General features: G+C 40.9%; 1 protein-coding gene across 4 annotated transcripts in view; it reads right to left on the reverse strand.

Moving 5' to 3' along the window:
- The window catches only part of MXI1 (MAX interactor 1, dimerization protein), an 83,883-nt gene that overhangs the window by 53,671 nt on the left and 13,236 nt on the right, over positions 1 to 16,976 (reverse strand). For 2 of the 4 annotated variants that reach the window (XM_057737290.1, XM_057737289.1), the window contains exon 2: positions 11,070 to 11,202. In XM_057737290.1, coding sequence (XP_057593273.1) covers positions 11,070 to 11,202 — 133 coding nt within the window. Of the gene's footprint in view, positions 1 to 11,069; positions 11,203 to 13,477; positions 13,765 to 16,976 lie in introns of those variants that run through there. The other 2 variants (XM_057737293.1, XM_057737291.1) reach the window with 2 other exon arrangements.

A 16,976-nucleotide genomic window follows, 5' to 3' on the forward strand; every position in this document is an offset into this window, starting at 1 on the left:
TTTTGTTGGCTATCTCCTGCATGGTATAACATTGATTCTTCTCAATTAATGTCTTGATTTGACTGCTATCAACTTCAACAGGTCTACCCGCCCATGTAGCATTGTTCAGCGAGAAATCACCAGCACAAGACTTCGCAAACCACTTTTGACACACTTGATCAGTCACAGCACCTTCTCCATACACTGCATAAATCTTCCTTTTGCGTTTCAGCTGCATTTTTACCTTTCTTGAATAAAGCCTAATAGGCCAAAAATGTTGCTTTTTTTCTTCCATCTTCAATATTAAAATGGCTACACAAAATTTCACCAATTTTGATAATTTTTTTAAATGCACGCTGATATGACAGCTGCCACAATACAATCTAACAAAATTGTTTTAAATGAAGTTAAAGACAACCAAATGCTACTAGAGGCTTCTTATGGAAAAAACTGAACGAACTTTTTGGCCAACCCAATAGAAAGCTCACAAATCCTAATTTTCATTGTTAATATACTCCATTCCTCACTATAGTACTAGGAGCAGACACAGACATTATATGTATATCTATTTCAAAGAATCTTACTGCCTAAGGGAAATATATCACATACAGAAGTGATTCTCAAAGGGAGTGAGGGAGGAGAAGTTGGCAGGATAGCTGAATTGCTTTGGTTGCTGCAGGAAAGTGGAGGTGACTTCTAACTGAAGGAATCATTGCTGTGGTGATCATTTTGTAATGTATAGAAATAACAAATTCCTATGTTGTATACTGGGAACGAACATAGTGTTGCTGGTCAATTATACTTCAAAAACAATCAAACTCATAGAAAGAGATCAGACTGGTGGTTATCAGAGGCCGGGGATGGGGGGAGGGGTAAGTGGATGAAGGTAGTCAAAAGGTATAAATTTCCAGTTATAAGATAAATAAGTACCAAGGATGTAATGTACAACATGATCAACATATTAATACTGCTGTATATAATACATGGAAGTTGTTAAGACAGTAAATACTAAGAGTTCTTATCACAAGGAAAAAAACTGTTTTTTCTTTTTCTTTTATTTTGTATCTTTATGAGATGATGGATGTTCCCTAAACTTACTGTGATAATTACTTCATGATGTATGTACATCAAGTTATTATGTACTACACCTTAAATTTATATAGTGCTGCATGTCAATTGTATCTCAATAAAACTGGGAGAAAGAAAAAAATAAAGGAAACATTGCTTAATATTCATTCATTCATTCATGCATTCCACCTTTAGTTCTTTTTAGCATTTATCATATGTCCAAGACCCTTCATTACCTTACTGCAATAAATGAGATAATCTTTTTTTAAAGTTTTATTGATACATACTATAAAATTCACCCAATTTAAGTGTACAATTCAATGTGCTTTTGTAAATGTATGTATTTGTGTAACCATTACCACATTCCACTTTTAGAACACTTCTATCACCCAAAAAAGTTCCCTCATGTCTATTTACAGTCAATCTCCTTCCACCCCTCACCCACCACTGATCTGCTTTCTATCTCTATAGTTTTGCCTTATATATGTAAATTTCATATAATGGAATTATGCAATATGTACTCTGATGTATCTGACTTTGTTTACATAAGTTTTTTGTGGTTCATCCATTTTGTCATATGTATGAGCATTTTTCTTTTTTATCGCTGGGTAGTGTTCCATTGTATAATATACTATATTTTGTTTATTCATTCACTAACTGATGGATATTTCAATTGTTTTCAGCTTTTGGTGATTATGAATAATGCCATGACCATGCATGTTCAAGTCTTCCCGTGGACTCTTGTAGAACATGAGACCTTCATCTTACAGGACAGTGCCTCACACTTGTGACACATTTGTGAAAATGGCCAACAGCATGAAGCACATAGTGATACTTAATAAGTTAATATTCAATTCCTACTGATACTTAAAATGTTTGTTAAAAGAATAAAAGAAACATGTTACTCAGCTATTTCTAATAATATCGGTCAACTTCAAATGCTAAAAAAAAACCAAACATAACCTTGTCTCCAAATGAGTTTACCTGCTACAAATAAACTGACAAAGAGAATAAAGATATTAAATATCCCCAAATCATTTTCATACAAAGCAATCAATTAAGCCTAAGTTTCTCTAAAAGTCTTCTCAAAATTATGTCAACATTTCATTAAAAAGTACTTTCAGGTCTACATAATTGTGCTCAAAGTATTCAGCAATTCATTTACTTAGTAAGTATTTATTGAACACCTACACTGGGAATATAAGTACTTTAAAATTTCAAAGTCTCTTCCCTCATGTAGCTCATATTCCATCATCCATTTTTTGCAAAAAGTAAATAAATGAGGCAGGACTTATTAAAAAAACTGCAACTATATATCATACACTATGGCACTATATTCTTACAATGTTACATAACCACCACGAAATCCTTTTAAATTAATTTCTATGTACTTAAAAATGTTTAAATTTTATACAAATAAATCATTTTGTTCCTTTAAACAACCAGTGGATTAAATATGGTGTTTATGATAAATTTCATTAAAATCTTAGACTTGGAACTTTTGGTAACCCCATCCCCCCCAATAAACAATGATTCTATAGAAAAATGAGATTCAAATACTTCTTTTTGACTTATAATGCTATTTCCAGGAATGTAACCTGCCTTCCAAAGGGCAACTGACTGGGTAACATGTTAAAATAATAAAATTAAGTACACCAAACCTTTAGACAGGCCTAGAAATCTAAATTTTAAATTGCAACCTATGTGCATTTACTGTTGCCAACAAAGGCTACAAAAATCAATCCCACAGACTAAGTATTAATGACAATACATTATCCAGAGTTTTTGTGGAGACTGAAGATCACTTTTGTTCTGTTATTCATATAGAAGATATATACTACCACACAGGACTATGGTGATCAAAATTAAAAACCTGAAATTTTACTTCTTCTAATAACAAGGCAAACTTACCACATTTTACTCTCTGGCCTCTTTTATTACATGAAAGGGAAGGTTCTTTTTAGTTCCTCAAAGAGAATCCTAAATTGCCCCTGTCTAATTAATCAAAATAAGAGTAAAGGAAAATCAGTTGCTTTATCAAAATAGATGACTGACTAAAGACTAAAATTATGTTCTTCTATAATTTAAAAATGCTCATTTCAAATGGCTTCAAAGCTCTTGTCATGTGGCCTGCACAAATGGTGTTTACATAGTGTTCTCAAAAGACTATCAAAAACATTTCCCATGATAGACAAAGACAAGAAAATAAATACCACATGGAAACCCTTTTATCCAATGTCATAAAACTAAATAAAAAGAAAATTCATAACACTTTCCCCTGAAATGTATGCAGTAACATTGATAACAAAACTATCTACTAAACCAAGTATTTTCTCTAAGAAATTCATTACTTAGATAAAACATAAGGAATTTCACTCTAATACTATGTTAATCCCTATATCTCCTTGAATGCACATTAAATTTAATCAGTGGATAAGTTTATACTATGAATCTATAGCATTACAATAACCTATTGTAATCTTTTTCTATAAATGTAAGTAATTTACTCTCTGTACCATCATCTGACATAAAAATGGCCCTGTCTATAACATCTTACTGCCTTGTATTCCTTATCAGTTTTACCATATACACTGTCTTTCCAAATACACCACAAACTCCTCTATGGTAGGGAAGCATGTACAGCAACCGTTCTATGTACATAAGTTCAATATATTTGGTACAAATTACTTTAAGAGAGTAGTTTCAATAGCTAGCAAATAAGGAAGCAAATTGCAAAGGATAAAAAAGAGCTCTGGTGGGAAGGTATTAAAGCAGCAGGTACAGACCACACATTTCAGGCATTTCCCAGAGCAGAAAAGGAGAACACTAAAACACATAAATTTCAGGTTATAGTCACTGAGTCTTAGTTTTTAAGTAAATTATTACTAAGGACTGTTTGCTGATTCCAGAGACACAAACTCCAGGGATTTCTCTCATCTTCTAGTTGTACCTGTAAAAGTCACTTTGCATACCAGTCTAGCTTCCTTATCAAAAAAAAAAGGGAAATAAATTCCACTTCACCTCACAGAAATGTTCTGAAATTCAAAAGAAACAATAATGTATATTAAAGGGCTTTGTACACAAGTAGTATTTTAAATGCAAGGTGTTACTGTTACTATTATTGAAGATGGATTCTACCCTTTGATCCAACAATTCTAATTCTCCATGTTTATCCTAAGGATCTAGGTGGACAAATGCACAAAAGTATCTGTACAAAGATGTTCACAGTAGCCCTGTATGGAATGAAAAAATAATGTAAAATTAACATTTTAAATGTCATTAATGGATGGTTGGCTTAAATTATAGTACATACATGAAGTAGATTATCATGCTGTAATTAAACACGACTTAACATATGTGTATGAATTTGAAAAAATGTTCAGGATAAGTGAAAGCAAGATTGCAAAGGTTCACAATCCTGAGATGCCTTCTTTCATCTTTGAAACTTGATCCTATGGGACTTCCCTGGTGGCGTAGTTGTTAAGAATCTGCCTGCCAATGCAGGGTACACAGGTTCGATCCCTGGCCCAGGAAGATCCCATCTGCCTCTGAGCAACTAAGCCCATTTGCCAACACTACTGAGCCTGCCCTCTAGAGCCCGCAAGCCACAACTACTGAGCCCATGTGCCACAACTACTGAAGCCTGCGCACCTAGAGCCCATGCTCTGCAAGGAGAGAAGCCACCACAATGGGAAGCCCACAGAGAGTAGCCCCTGCTCTTTGCAACTAGAAAAAGCCCGCATGCAGCAATGAAGACCCAACACAGCCAATAATTAATTAATTACTTTTTTTGGATATTTTATTTTATTTTTTTTAAACTCTTTATTGGAATATATTGCTTTACACTCTTGTACCCGTCTCTGAGGTACACCAAAGTGAATCAGCTGCATCTACACACATATCCCCATATCCCCTCCCTCCCGCGACTCCCTGCCACCCTCCCCGTCCTGGCCCTCCAAGGCATCTCCCATGAAGTTGATCTCCTTTTGTTATACTTTTTTAAAAAAAAAAACTTGATCCTATGATCTTCATAGGATCCTCCATTCTTCCTCTATTAAGCTCATCATAGTTTTAAATAATGTATTTATATATTTACTTGATAACATGTTAGATGATAATGAAGATTGTATATATGTGTGTATACACACACACAGGAAAAAAAAGTCTACCAGTATTATAAGATGTCAGAAGCCAAAATGAAAACAAAAACAATCTACAAGAAATGCATGCTTAAAATTACATTAGCACTATTGAACAGAAATGGGATCTGGATACTTATTTTGTCAAACCACACTGCAAAACTTATTTGATTAGATTAGTATTTGGGAAACTGTCTTCACTTAAGAAATGACAAACAATTCATGCTACAGTATGTCCAAAAGGAGGCAATGTTGTTTCATTTGTAAGGAGAAATCTAGAAGAGAAAGCTTTGTTCAGGTCAACAGTCCTGCCTGGTTAGAATTATGTATATACTGCTTAAAATGTAGCTTGATATGAGACTCAATCATCACTTACAGTTATAAGGCTTGGGCAAATCACTTAACTATCTCTCGGCCACATGAACTTTAACCATAAAATATATGATAATCTTACCTTCATAAAGCACAGAGCTGTACAGATGAAATCCTGAATTCCCTTCCTTGATTTGTGATCGTCTATATTATAGTATCACAACATCAATATTCTGGCGAAAGGCCTCTCATCAAACAGGAATAGAAGCAGTTGTCCTACCAACTTACAAGCCACGATCATCCAAGTCTGCTTCAAATGATACTTCCATAGGGGGACATATTCTTAAGAAATCCAGCAACAACAAACTTATGCTTCAATGAAGCACTTAATGGAAAGTCTGAGCTTGTTGAGGTACATAAGTAATTCTTGAGAATTTTTCATTTAAACTTGATTTCAGTGGAAGCCAGAATATCACAGAATACATCAGATCACATCACTCAACATCTGGAAAGTACTTGAAGAACAACACTAATATCATTAAGAGTTTAATTGCTACTAATTTCCACTTTTGTTCTGAAACTTTGAGAGTTCTCTGTTGGACAAAGACCCAGTAACTAGTTCTTTAATAAAGAAAAATTGAAAAATATAGACTAATAAATTTCACAAAAATAAAAATAAGGGCTTCATTCAATTATTCTGTGAACAGATATGTACATGTTTAAGAATAAAAACAAAAGATATAACATATCTCAAATTATTTCCACTGGAAAAAAAGTCCTCTACAACTATACTAGAAAAAGAATTCACCCTGCTCCTGGTGGGGGAAGAAAACAACTAATAATCCATGAAGAAGACAGACAAAAAGGATATAAAGCTGAAAATATAACAATACATCATTCCCTCTCAAATAAGACTAGAACGTTTCATTATTCCATAGTTTAAGAAAACCTAAACTAAAGCCTTACAAGCAAAAGGAAAGTTGTTTTGTTTTTTATGTCCTCAATCATAGCAGATAGTATTAAAATACTGCTGCTGTTGTAAGATTCTTTAGTATCTATACTAAATAAAAAACATTTTTCATCAACTTGAAATTCAGCCATAAATTGGTACAGGTATACCTCGGTGGGTTTGGTTCCAGACCATTACAATAAAGCAAATATCACAATAAAGCAAGTCACACAAATTTTTTGGTTTCTCAGTGCACATAGAAGTTATGTTTACACTATACTATAGTCTATTAAATGTACAATAGTATTATGTCTACAAAAAACAATGTATGTACCTTAATTCAAAAATATTTTAGTGTTAAAAAAATGCTTACCATCACCTGACAATGTAGGGTTGCCTCAAACCTTCAATTTGTAAAAAACACAGTATCTGTGACCCACAATAGATGCAAGTGCAATAAAATGAGGTATGCCTGTACTTACTACTCTCTAGATCAGCTTAAAATAATGCAATTACTATATGTGTGTCACAAGCTCATACCAATATTTACTGCCAATATTTGACAGACTTATGGTTCTTTTGCACATACAAGTTTTGATATCATTTTATTCTCATGACACAGGATGACAATAGTGTTCTTTAAAATCAATTGTAGCATTCTGTAGTCTACTATAATATACTTGTTTAAAAGAACTGGCAGTTTGAAGATTTTTATTCTTCAAATACTACATATTGTTTTTCTTTCCAAATGTATTATCCTTAATATCCTTCAGAATACAAAGTAATCAGAGTTTGCCAAAGCAGGAGTTGCACATTCTTCCATTATTTCCACTTACAGAGTCTAATATAATACCTGGCACAAAAGAAAAACTCAGTTTCAATTTAGGACAGTCTACTTGGAGTTTGAAAACCTTCCATTCTTCAAAAACATCTACTGTGTACAGAGCACTATGATAGGTACTGGGGATATATCTTTAAGCAGAAGAGATTCAATCCTTGTCTTCATGGAGCTTTTAGTCCAATAAATGAGACATGAATTTATCAAACAATCAGATAACTGTATTCCTACAAACTGTGATAAACACTGAAGGAAAAGTAGAGATGCCATGAGGTATGTGAATACCTGATCTACTTTGGCAGGTGAAGAAAGGCTTCCCTGAAGAAGTTGTTATTGAGCTGAAGAGTGTAATTAGATAGATAACTTGGCAAAAGGGGAAGAAAAATGATTCTCAGAAGAGAACAGAGTATGTGCAAAGACCCTGAAGTAGGAGGAAACATGGTGTATCGAAGGCACTGAAGGAAGGCTAGCCAATATAATTCATCAGAACTGTATTTGGTACAAGAGTGGCTGCAGAGATACCAGTTAGGAGGTCACATCAGCTGTCCAGGTGAGAAGTGATGGTATCTTGGATTAGGAGGGTAGTAACGAAGCTAAGAGAAAAAGCAGGTTCAAGAGGTATTTAGGGGGAAATCGGTGTTACACTGAAGCCATGTAGAGTAGTGTTAGTAGAGTTTTAAAGATGACAGATCTTGATATTTTTCAGTTGTGAGACCAAACAGTAAAGAAGCTGGGAATCTGAGCTTATCCGATACTACTCAGTAAGCCAGATAGCAAGTGCAGTCAATTCTCTAATAGCAGTAACATCTTAGTAAGGGTGATTTTAGGAAGTGTGCCAGAAGGCCATGAACCAAGACTACAGTAAAGTCAACCATAAATTTTAAAAATAATTATGTATTATAGATCCCACCTCCTAATTGTCAAAAGGATCCCAAATGATAAAATTACTGGGATTTTCAAGGTACATGCTTTTAAAATCACATTACATCGCTCATTCTCTCTCCTCTATACTTCTATGAAAGTAAGGTTCAAAGACTTGGGAGAAAGCAAGAATAAGAATTTATAATATTATGAGTCAACTCGGCATAAATTTATAAAGTAACATTTTATATCAGGAATATCATATACCTGAGAATATTAGGGGGGAAAAGTCAACCAGCATTATATCTTAAGGATGCTACAATGTCAGCGAAACAAATTTCACTTAAGGACATACAAGAGATCAATGTTCAAGACGTATAACAGGAGCAGCAACTTCCATATAGGTAGCTTTTTGATCAGGAAAATAAGACACATATATTCATCAACTCTATTCCTTTCCTTGTTTCAGATGACTAATAAATGAACATTTTCACAAGTTTTCTTTCTTTTTGCTTTATGCAACCAGTATAATAAAATCTTTATTAAATCGAGTAATAGGCTTAAAGTTAACAGGGAGTCTACAGTGTTCCCTCACAAATGAAATAACAACACTAACTCCTAAGTACCCCAGTATTAGAATTTGATCCTTGGCTCCCTACTCCATGAAGCAGAAATCTTAAATGGTTAGGAGAAATAATTTCTAGTGTTCCACTTTAACATACTACTTCTCATCTAACGGTCCCAGCCTAAATCACACACACTGGGTGGACCTTGAGATAATATATCCTAAAATTTCTTTTTCTTTCTCTCTCTCTTTTTCTTTCTTACTATTTATATTCCCATGAAATATTACTTTACTTAGTCTTAGGTGGTCCAATGTACATGTAATTATTTTCCCTTGGGTACTAAGAATAAGGTGGCTTACTTGTAGTTTTATTAGTTTTCTTACATGCTGTGCTAAAATGCACAGTAATTAGCAATATGGTCCCACACACAGTAAAGTAGAAATTCTAACAAGAATACTAGCATGAAAGAGAAGCATCACTTAGTCAAAACCCCAAGCTAAGCAAAGTATAAGTCAATGGATGACAAAGACATTAAATGACCTGTACTATAACTGGTAAAATCTAGAAATACAGATCTTATTTATACCTCTACAATCCTTAAGTTGTTAGTAAAAATGTCACATCTGCAATGATGGGGTGGTGTACTGAATAACCAACATAGTAACTGATCTCTAAAACTGTCAATAAATCAGTGTCACAGAACTTCAGGGGAAGGAGGGACCTTGGTGAGTATGTAGTTCATCACCTCCATTTACTATGACAGCAGTAAAGAACAGAGGAAAAATGTAATGAGATCATATACTTGGTTTCTAGACAGTAGGAAACAATCAGTAAATACTTGTGGCACCGCAGAACCCAGGTTTGGTTTCCTATCTGGTACTCTTCCCATGTCTCGAAGTTTTAAAAAAAAATTCTTTTTTTAATTTAAAAAAATTTTTTTAAAATCTATGCATGGATCGGAAAACACGTAAATTCCCGAATACAAGTTTTAATTGCTGATACCTTAAACAGAGAAACTATGAGGGACAAAAAAATTTACATGTCTTTTTTGTTTAATGCTGCATATCAACTACACATTTTCATCCCAAACCTACCATACCACGACAAACCCTCTAGACCCACACACAAACATAAATACAGCATATTACACTTATTGCTAATTATTGTTATAATTTTAAAGATTGTTTAAAATATACACAATAGTCTTAATGAAGAAAAGAAGCCAAAAAAAGAAACACAGCTTTAAAGATAAGTCAAAGAAAGAAGAGTGAATGCTAGTGATTTACCTCAGTAATGTCAGAAAGGCAGAGTAGGAAGATCCAACAATTTGAGCTCTGTTATCTACAGGAACCTCAGGTTTTCTGCATCAATGAGTAAGAACCCCTACTCCTGCTCCCTCCTCAACCGACCTCCCCAAGTGCTACCTAACTTCCTGTCTGGAGTTCTCCAAAGTCTTCATGCAAGCCTAGTTACCCAGAGATTGCTCTGTGCTCCTCCACAATGAATGCTTATATTCTCTAGACAAAACTTTGGAAAAAATATCTCATTAATTCCTCTTATCAATGGAAAAGGCAAGCATCTGTTGATTTTTACTTTCTTTTAAGACTGGCCTTTTGAAAACTTCATATGAGATGAATATTTAGAATTCACTGGTCCTCTAGAACAAAAACACTGAAGAGAGAGTCAGACACCATCGAAAATTTTAAGAAATATTTAAGTCAACTATGTCTGAGTACATCCAAGTAAGCATTTTCTAGGTAATCTGTTTAGATTGAAGAATAAGCATCCTCTTTCCTTTCCTTTATTTTCTCTTTTTTCTGTAAAAGCTCCCTTACCAATTCAATCTTATCATCCTTAAACAAAAAAATAGACCATGCCCACCAACTTCCTACTCTACCTAAATATTTTTATTCCTTTAACAAAACCCTTGATTCTTTTTTATATCCTGCCAGAGCTACTTCTGATTTTTAAAAATTCTTGGATCATCCAAGTTTAAAGCTGGCCTGAGATTACTTTCAGCATGTGGCTGCATGCATGGACACGAGCTGCCAGGTCTCTAAACATACTATCCCTCTCAGTCACAGACATCTTCACTTAATAATCTCCAGCAAGAACTTCTTTGGTTGTCCTTCCAGATTCTATTCCTTCCCTTCCACACAAAGGCAGATAATGATTCCCAGACTTTATTATTTTAAAAGGGTCAAATCCCAAAGATTGGTGGGAAAGGCACCCATTTGGCTGTTCAGCATTGCTTTAGACTTGGTATTAGAGAACTGAGGTTGGTTGGGCCAGCACTTCTGCCTGAGTATGTGCTCCCCCCCTCAAGCTGCCCTTTCTAAACCTCCCCAGCTTGCTACCTGTTGGCAGTGCTGGTGTTGCTGCTCCCGCTGCTGTGTTTCTGTGCCCGGCTCAACCTCCGAGGGGGTTTTGAATGCTGCAGCCGGGGGCTCGGCATGGAGGGGAACGTTGAGGCGTAGCCATGTTCACATTCTAGAGAAATGGCAAGAAAAAAAGATATGATAAGAGGAATATACCCAAATTCATGGATCTACAGGTCTCAAGTCCTTGAAGTAACAGGTTGTTGAAAACAAGAGAAGAAAAAGATGTAAATTTTTTCCACTCTTTCTGGTTGGAAGATAAAATTCCCAGTCCTTGCTGGTCATCAATCCCCTGACATTATATACAGACCCAACTCGCACCTGGAAGGTGTACCAACACCTCCTCTAAACCAAGGCACTTCTCCCTCCTCTCCAAAAGCCTTTTCTCCAAGAATTCTTGACTCAAACACCCTCATATCTGAGACCAGTTACCATTCACCTAAATATTTAACTTGCCTCAAAATCCCCCTTTTCCTTTAACTATCCCCCTTGTAGAAGGCGTCTCTCAGCCCCACATTTTTGTGTACTTCAAATAATCCAATCACCTAGTTTTAGGAGGACGTTTTCTCTCTTGACACCACAATTTCCAAGGGTTGTCCTCTTCATATCCCAATCCCTTTACATCTCCCTTAGTCTCCATTCCTAAGGGGATCCCATAGCATCACATCACACCTTGGATTGGCAGAGATCCCGTCACCACAAGTGTCTGTCCTCCTCCCTGCTCTTCAGCAGGCATTCCCTTCCTTTGCTCTCCGCCTTGTCTCCTCCACCCCTACCCGCACTGCTCCCACCCTCTTCCTCCAGTTCTTTGCATCCTCTTTCTTTCCAGGTCCTCAGATCACCTTCACTCTAAACAGCATCCTTCCCCTCCTCTGGTCCACCTCCACTCTGGGCAGTTCCCTGTTCCAGCCTGACCCCTCTCTCCATCTCCCCCAGGGGACAGGCTCCTCCCCTGCTCCCCTTCAGTAACATACACACACCCACATGCGCCCCCTCACACACATGCACCAGTGATACTCCTGCCCTCACAACCTGCTGCTTCATGCACCCCCCATTCACATGCCCACCCTCTCTCACACGCACCCCCCTCCCAGCGCACCCCCTCCTCACACACGCACCCCCTGCTCACACACACACCCCCTCCTCACACACGCACCCCTCCTCACACGCACCCCCTGCTCACAACGCACCCCGTCACACATGCAGCCCTCCTCACACACGCAGCCCCTCCTCACACACGCACCCCCTCCTCACACGCACCCCTCCTCACACACGCACCCCTCCTCACACACGCACTCCCTCCTCACACGCACCCGTCACACACGCACCCCTCCTCACACACGCACCCCTCCTCACACACGCACCCCCTCCTCACACACGCCCCCCTCCTCACACACGCCCCCCTCCTCACACACGCCCCCCTCCTCACACACGCCCCCCTCCTCACACACGCACCCCTCCTCACACGCACCCCTCCTCACACACGCACCCCTCCTCACACACGCACCCCCTCCTCACACACGCCCCCCTCCTCACACACGCCCCCCTCCTCACACACGCCCCCCTCCTCACACACGCACCCCTCCTCACACGCACCCCTCCTCACACACGCACCCCCTCCTCACACACGCCCCCCTCCTCACACACGCCCCCCTCCTCACACACGCACCCCTCCTCACACACGCACCCCTCCTCACACGCACCCCTCCTCACACACGCACCCCCTCCTCACACACGCCCCCCTCCTCACACACGCCCCCCTCCTCACACACGCCCCCCCTCCTCACACACGCACCCCTCCTCACACACGCACCCCCTCCTCACACACGCACCCCTCCTCACACGTACCCCCTCCTCACACGCACCCCTGTCACACACGCACCCCCTCCTCACACACGCACCCCCTCCTCCCACGTACCCCCTCCTCACACGCACCCCTGTCACACACGCTCCCCTCCTCACACACGCACCCCCTCCTCACACGCACCCCTCCTCACACGTACCCCCTCCTCACACGCACCCCTGTCACACACGCACCCCTCCTCACACACGCACCCCCTCCTCACACACGCACCCCCTCCTCACACACGCACCCCCTCCTCACACGCGCCCCTCCTCACACGTACCCCCTCCTCACACGCACCCCTGTCACACACGCACCCCCTCCTCACACACGCACCCCTCCTCACACGCACCCCTGTCACACACGCACCCCCTCCTCACACACGCACCCCCTCCTCACACGTACCCCCTCCTCACACGCACCCCTGTCACACACGCACCCCCTCCTCACACACGCACCCCTCACCCGCCGCACCGCACTCCCCGCGCGCAGCAGGAGTGCGCGGGCTCTGGTAGTGGAAGAGGCGCCGGCGTCCGGCCGTTACCTCTGTCCCGGCGCTCCAAAAACTCCGCCGCCTCCAGCAGGCGCTGCACGTTGATCATCCGCACCTGCTCCATGGGCACCACAGGCGGCGGATAGGGGCCTCTCCGCGCTCCCTTCCCCGGCCGACAGGAGGCGCCGCAGGCGGCTACAGTCCGGCACCGCCCTGGGACATGTGCGGTGGGCGGGCGGGCAAGCCCCGCCGCGGCTCCGCGCGCCCTACACCGCCCCCGCCGCCCCACCGCCCCCGCGGCTCCGCCAGTAGCCCGCGCGGGGTTTGTTTACCTCTCCGCGCGAGCACGGGGGAGGGGCGGGAGCAGTGTCGCGGCCCGCCCCCTCCCGCCCCTTCTTCTGCCTCCTGGGAAATGTAGTCCCGCCCCGCCCACTGCTCGCCGGGAGTCGTAGTACGCACGCCGCCTCAGTGCGCCCGCGCTCTGCCAAATCCCGCAATGGCCGCCGGGAGACGTAGTCCCGCTGGACTTCAACCTCCCAGGTGGAAAAGCTAAGAAGTTCTCTGGGCTTTGCTTCTCAGGGGGAAGGATTTGAGCGAGCTGTGAGTCTACTCCCGAGTAGCCCTTTTCTCAATAACTCCCGGCAGGTGCCTAGCAGCTGGAGCATGCTTGATCCGCAGTGCCACACTCCCGTTCTCTATCTACTACTACTTTCTCCTGTTAATTGTGTGCTTTGGTTTCCCCATCAGCAGAATAATACTTGAGAAGCCAAAAATCCCTGTTCAGGAACAAGGGGTGATCCCATCAGAGCCAGAGCGGGCTCCCATAAGGCCCTTCTTCCACCTCAGTTTTCACAAAGAGGTAGTGTTTTGCTTTTTTAATCTTTTTTTCAAAAACTCCTTTCCCCTCCCTCAATAGGGGAAAAGTCTAGAAAACCTCGTGATTTTAGAGGCTAGAAAACCTCTCTGGTGCTGCAAGTGAAAGATAGAATTCAGTGGGTAAGTGATTTGGTGCTGGAGTCACACAGGGCTTAGCTCAAATTCAGACTCTGCTACTTAATACTAGCTGTGTGGACTCTTCAGGCCTCATTTTCCTCACATCTATATCGGATATAATTACTCCATTTATCCAAACATTGAGGGCCTGCCATGTGCCAGGCACAGTACTAGACATAATGTGTACAGTAATGAGAGAAACAGACATGGGCCTTGCTCTCAAGGAGTGTGTAGTCAGTAGGGCTTATTGTGAAGATGAAATAATTCCAGCACTTAGTATGTGGCACTCAATAAATGGAAGCTATATGATCATTTCCTCTCATGTTCTCCTTGACAGAAAGGGAACTGAAAGCAGAGGCTAAAGAGAGTAGGACCACATTAAAAGACTGTCAATGGCTGCCCTCACCACCACCGTCTTTCCAAGTCCTCAAAGTCTAGACCAGAGTTTCTCAACCTCAGCATTATTGATATTTTGGGTGAATAATTCCTAATTTGGGGGTGGGGGTGGGTTGGAGACCTGTGCATTGCAGGATATTCAGCAGCATCCCTGGCCTCTACCCACTAGATGCCAGTAACACACCACCAACTCAAGTGTGACAACCAAAAATGTTTCCAGACATTGTCAGATGTCTCCTTGGACAGAAAATCACCCCTGATTGAGAACCTCTGGTCTAGGGCAAGCAATGGCAAGAGGGTCATAACTGTTGAAAGCTCTAGGAGCAAGCTGGGAATTGTGTAAACATCCATAACTTTTCCCCACCCTGATTATTTTAACCTGCTGATGGACATCCAGAATAACAGGAAGCTCTTGGTGAGGGGAGAATTTCCCCTTCCCTGTGGTCATTCCAGTGGCTACTGCAGAAAATACCATCTCAAAATGAAAATGTTACTCTCAAAAATGTCATGGGCTTCATGCTGCATTTTAATATGCTGTCCCTCCTTTTTTTTTTTTCCAAAGTGAACAAGATTTCCAATGAGGTCAAAATCTGCAACATTCAGCCAGCCTTTTTAAATATTACACTTGGCACCACATTTAAGAACCAAAGAGATGTTCCATCAAATACAGGGAGACCCAAAATGAGAGATGTTCACAAGCCGCAGGAGAATTTTTTTTTTTTTTTTTGTAAAGGCTTTGAAACAGGAACTGTGCTTTTTCAGCTGTTGCTTCAGATCTGGGCTTTTCCATTGGGTGTTGGTAACAACCACTCTCCACGTTCAACAAGGGACATGTTGGGTAGGGGAAAAATGGAATTATTTAGAAGAAAATACCTATTCACTCGGAACATCTGTAAGTTGAGGGTAGAAATTATTAGGTTGAAAGTTTCTACCACTTGCATAACCCCTTTAAGCTTTAGATCCCAAATTGCTAAGGGCTACCCCAGGAACTTAAAAGAGGTAGTTTTATAACAAATAAAAGTCTACCCAGTGGGAGGCAAACCATGTGACATGCAATCAAGGAAAAAAGTACAAACTGAAAATACACATGAGTTCAAGATGGATTTTGAATCCATACATCATAAGCCCTAGCAGGTTATTAAGAGAAAGCAGGATGCTTGGTACACATGCCTGGCCTTTCACAGTTGACCTCCAGATGAATTAACCAACCCTTCTTTTAAAGCCATGGCCAAGAGGGAGATGAGGAAATGGAAAGTAGTGCGAGAATCACCGAAAGGCCACCTGCATATGTTGAAGAAAAGAAGAGGTGATGGTGATGGTGGCCAGTGTTAAAGGACTGGTTTCTGTACAGAAATATCTAGCCTCTTCTAACAGCAATTGACCTACTCCGGTTGACTCCCGGAGTTCTTCCGTGAACATTGGCCACAAGGGCCTCCTACAGCACAAAGCTTGGGGCTCTACCCTTGGGAGACTGATGCTGCCCACAAACCATCCCTCAGCACCAGTCCAGCCTGGAGGAACCCAGAGGCAGCCATGGCCTTTCTTCTGCAGATAAATCCAATCTGCACTACAAATGCAAATCGGGAGACTGAGGAAAAGCAAGACTTCCAAAGCTTACTGAGAAAAGAACCTAGAATCTTACCCATAGTCTTTGGTTCTTCTGTCCTGTCCCTAAAGTATCTCACTCAAGGGAGTCTCATTTGAAGATGGAAAAAAGTCCTCCAGAGTCCCCCAGCCCTATAACAAACACAGCCTGAATGGGGACAATCTGCCTTCTGCCTTCTGGAGGAAGCAGGCAAAGCTCTCCATCCTTAGGGGTCCTTTCCCTGCACGGTTTACTTAGTGTAAATTTTCAAATGATTTATAGCAGATCCATGAACAATGGAGGAGGCTGGTCTGTGTTATATCCTTTCTGCAGACAGGAAAGATGAAAAGAGGGGAAGGGGCCATGAGGTTGAGGTACAAGTCCAAAGTCACTGTGTTAGTGACACCTGGTGCTTAAGAGAACTTCCCTGAAACTGCAGAGTGTTTACTGCTCAGGGCACTGTTTTCCAAAGTTACCTTTAAGGGTGGGGGTCTTCAAGGTTGGGAACAGGGGAGGGTGAGTCCTGAGCTCCTAAATTAGAACCGTAATAGTTATACACCTTTCAATCCTCCACCC

The sequence above is a fragment of the Hippopotamus amphibius genome, chromosome 5 (genome assembly GCF_030028045.1).
Source record: "Hippopotamus amphibius kiboko isolate mHipAmp2 chromosome 5, mHipAmp2.hap2, whole genome shotgun sequence".
NCBI classification, from domain to species: domain Eukaryota; kingdom Metazoa; phylum Chordata; class Mammalia; order Artiodactyla; family Hippopotamidae; genus Hippopotamus; species Hippopotamus amphibius.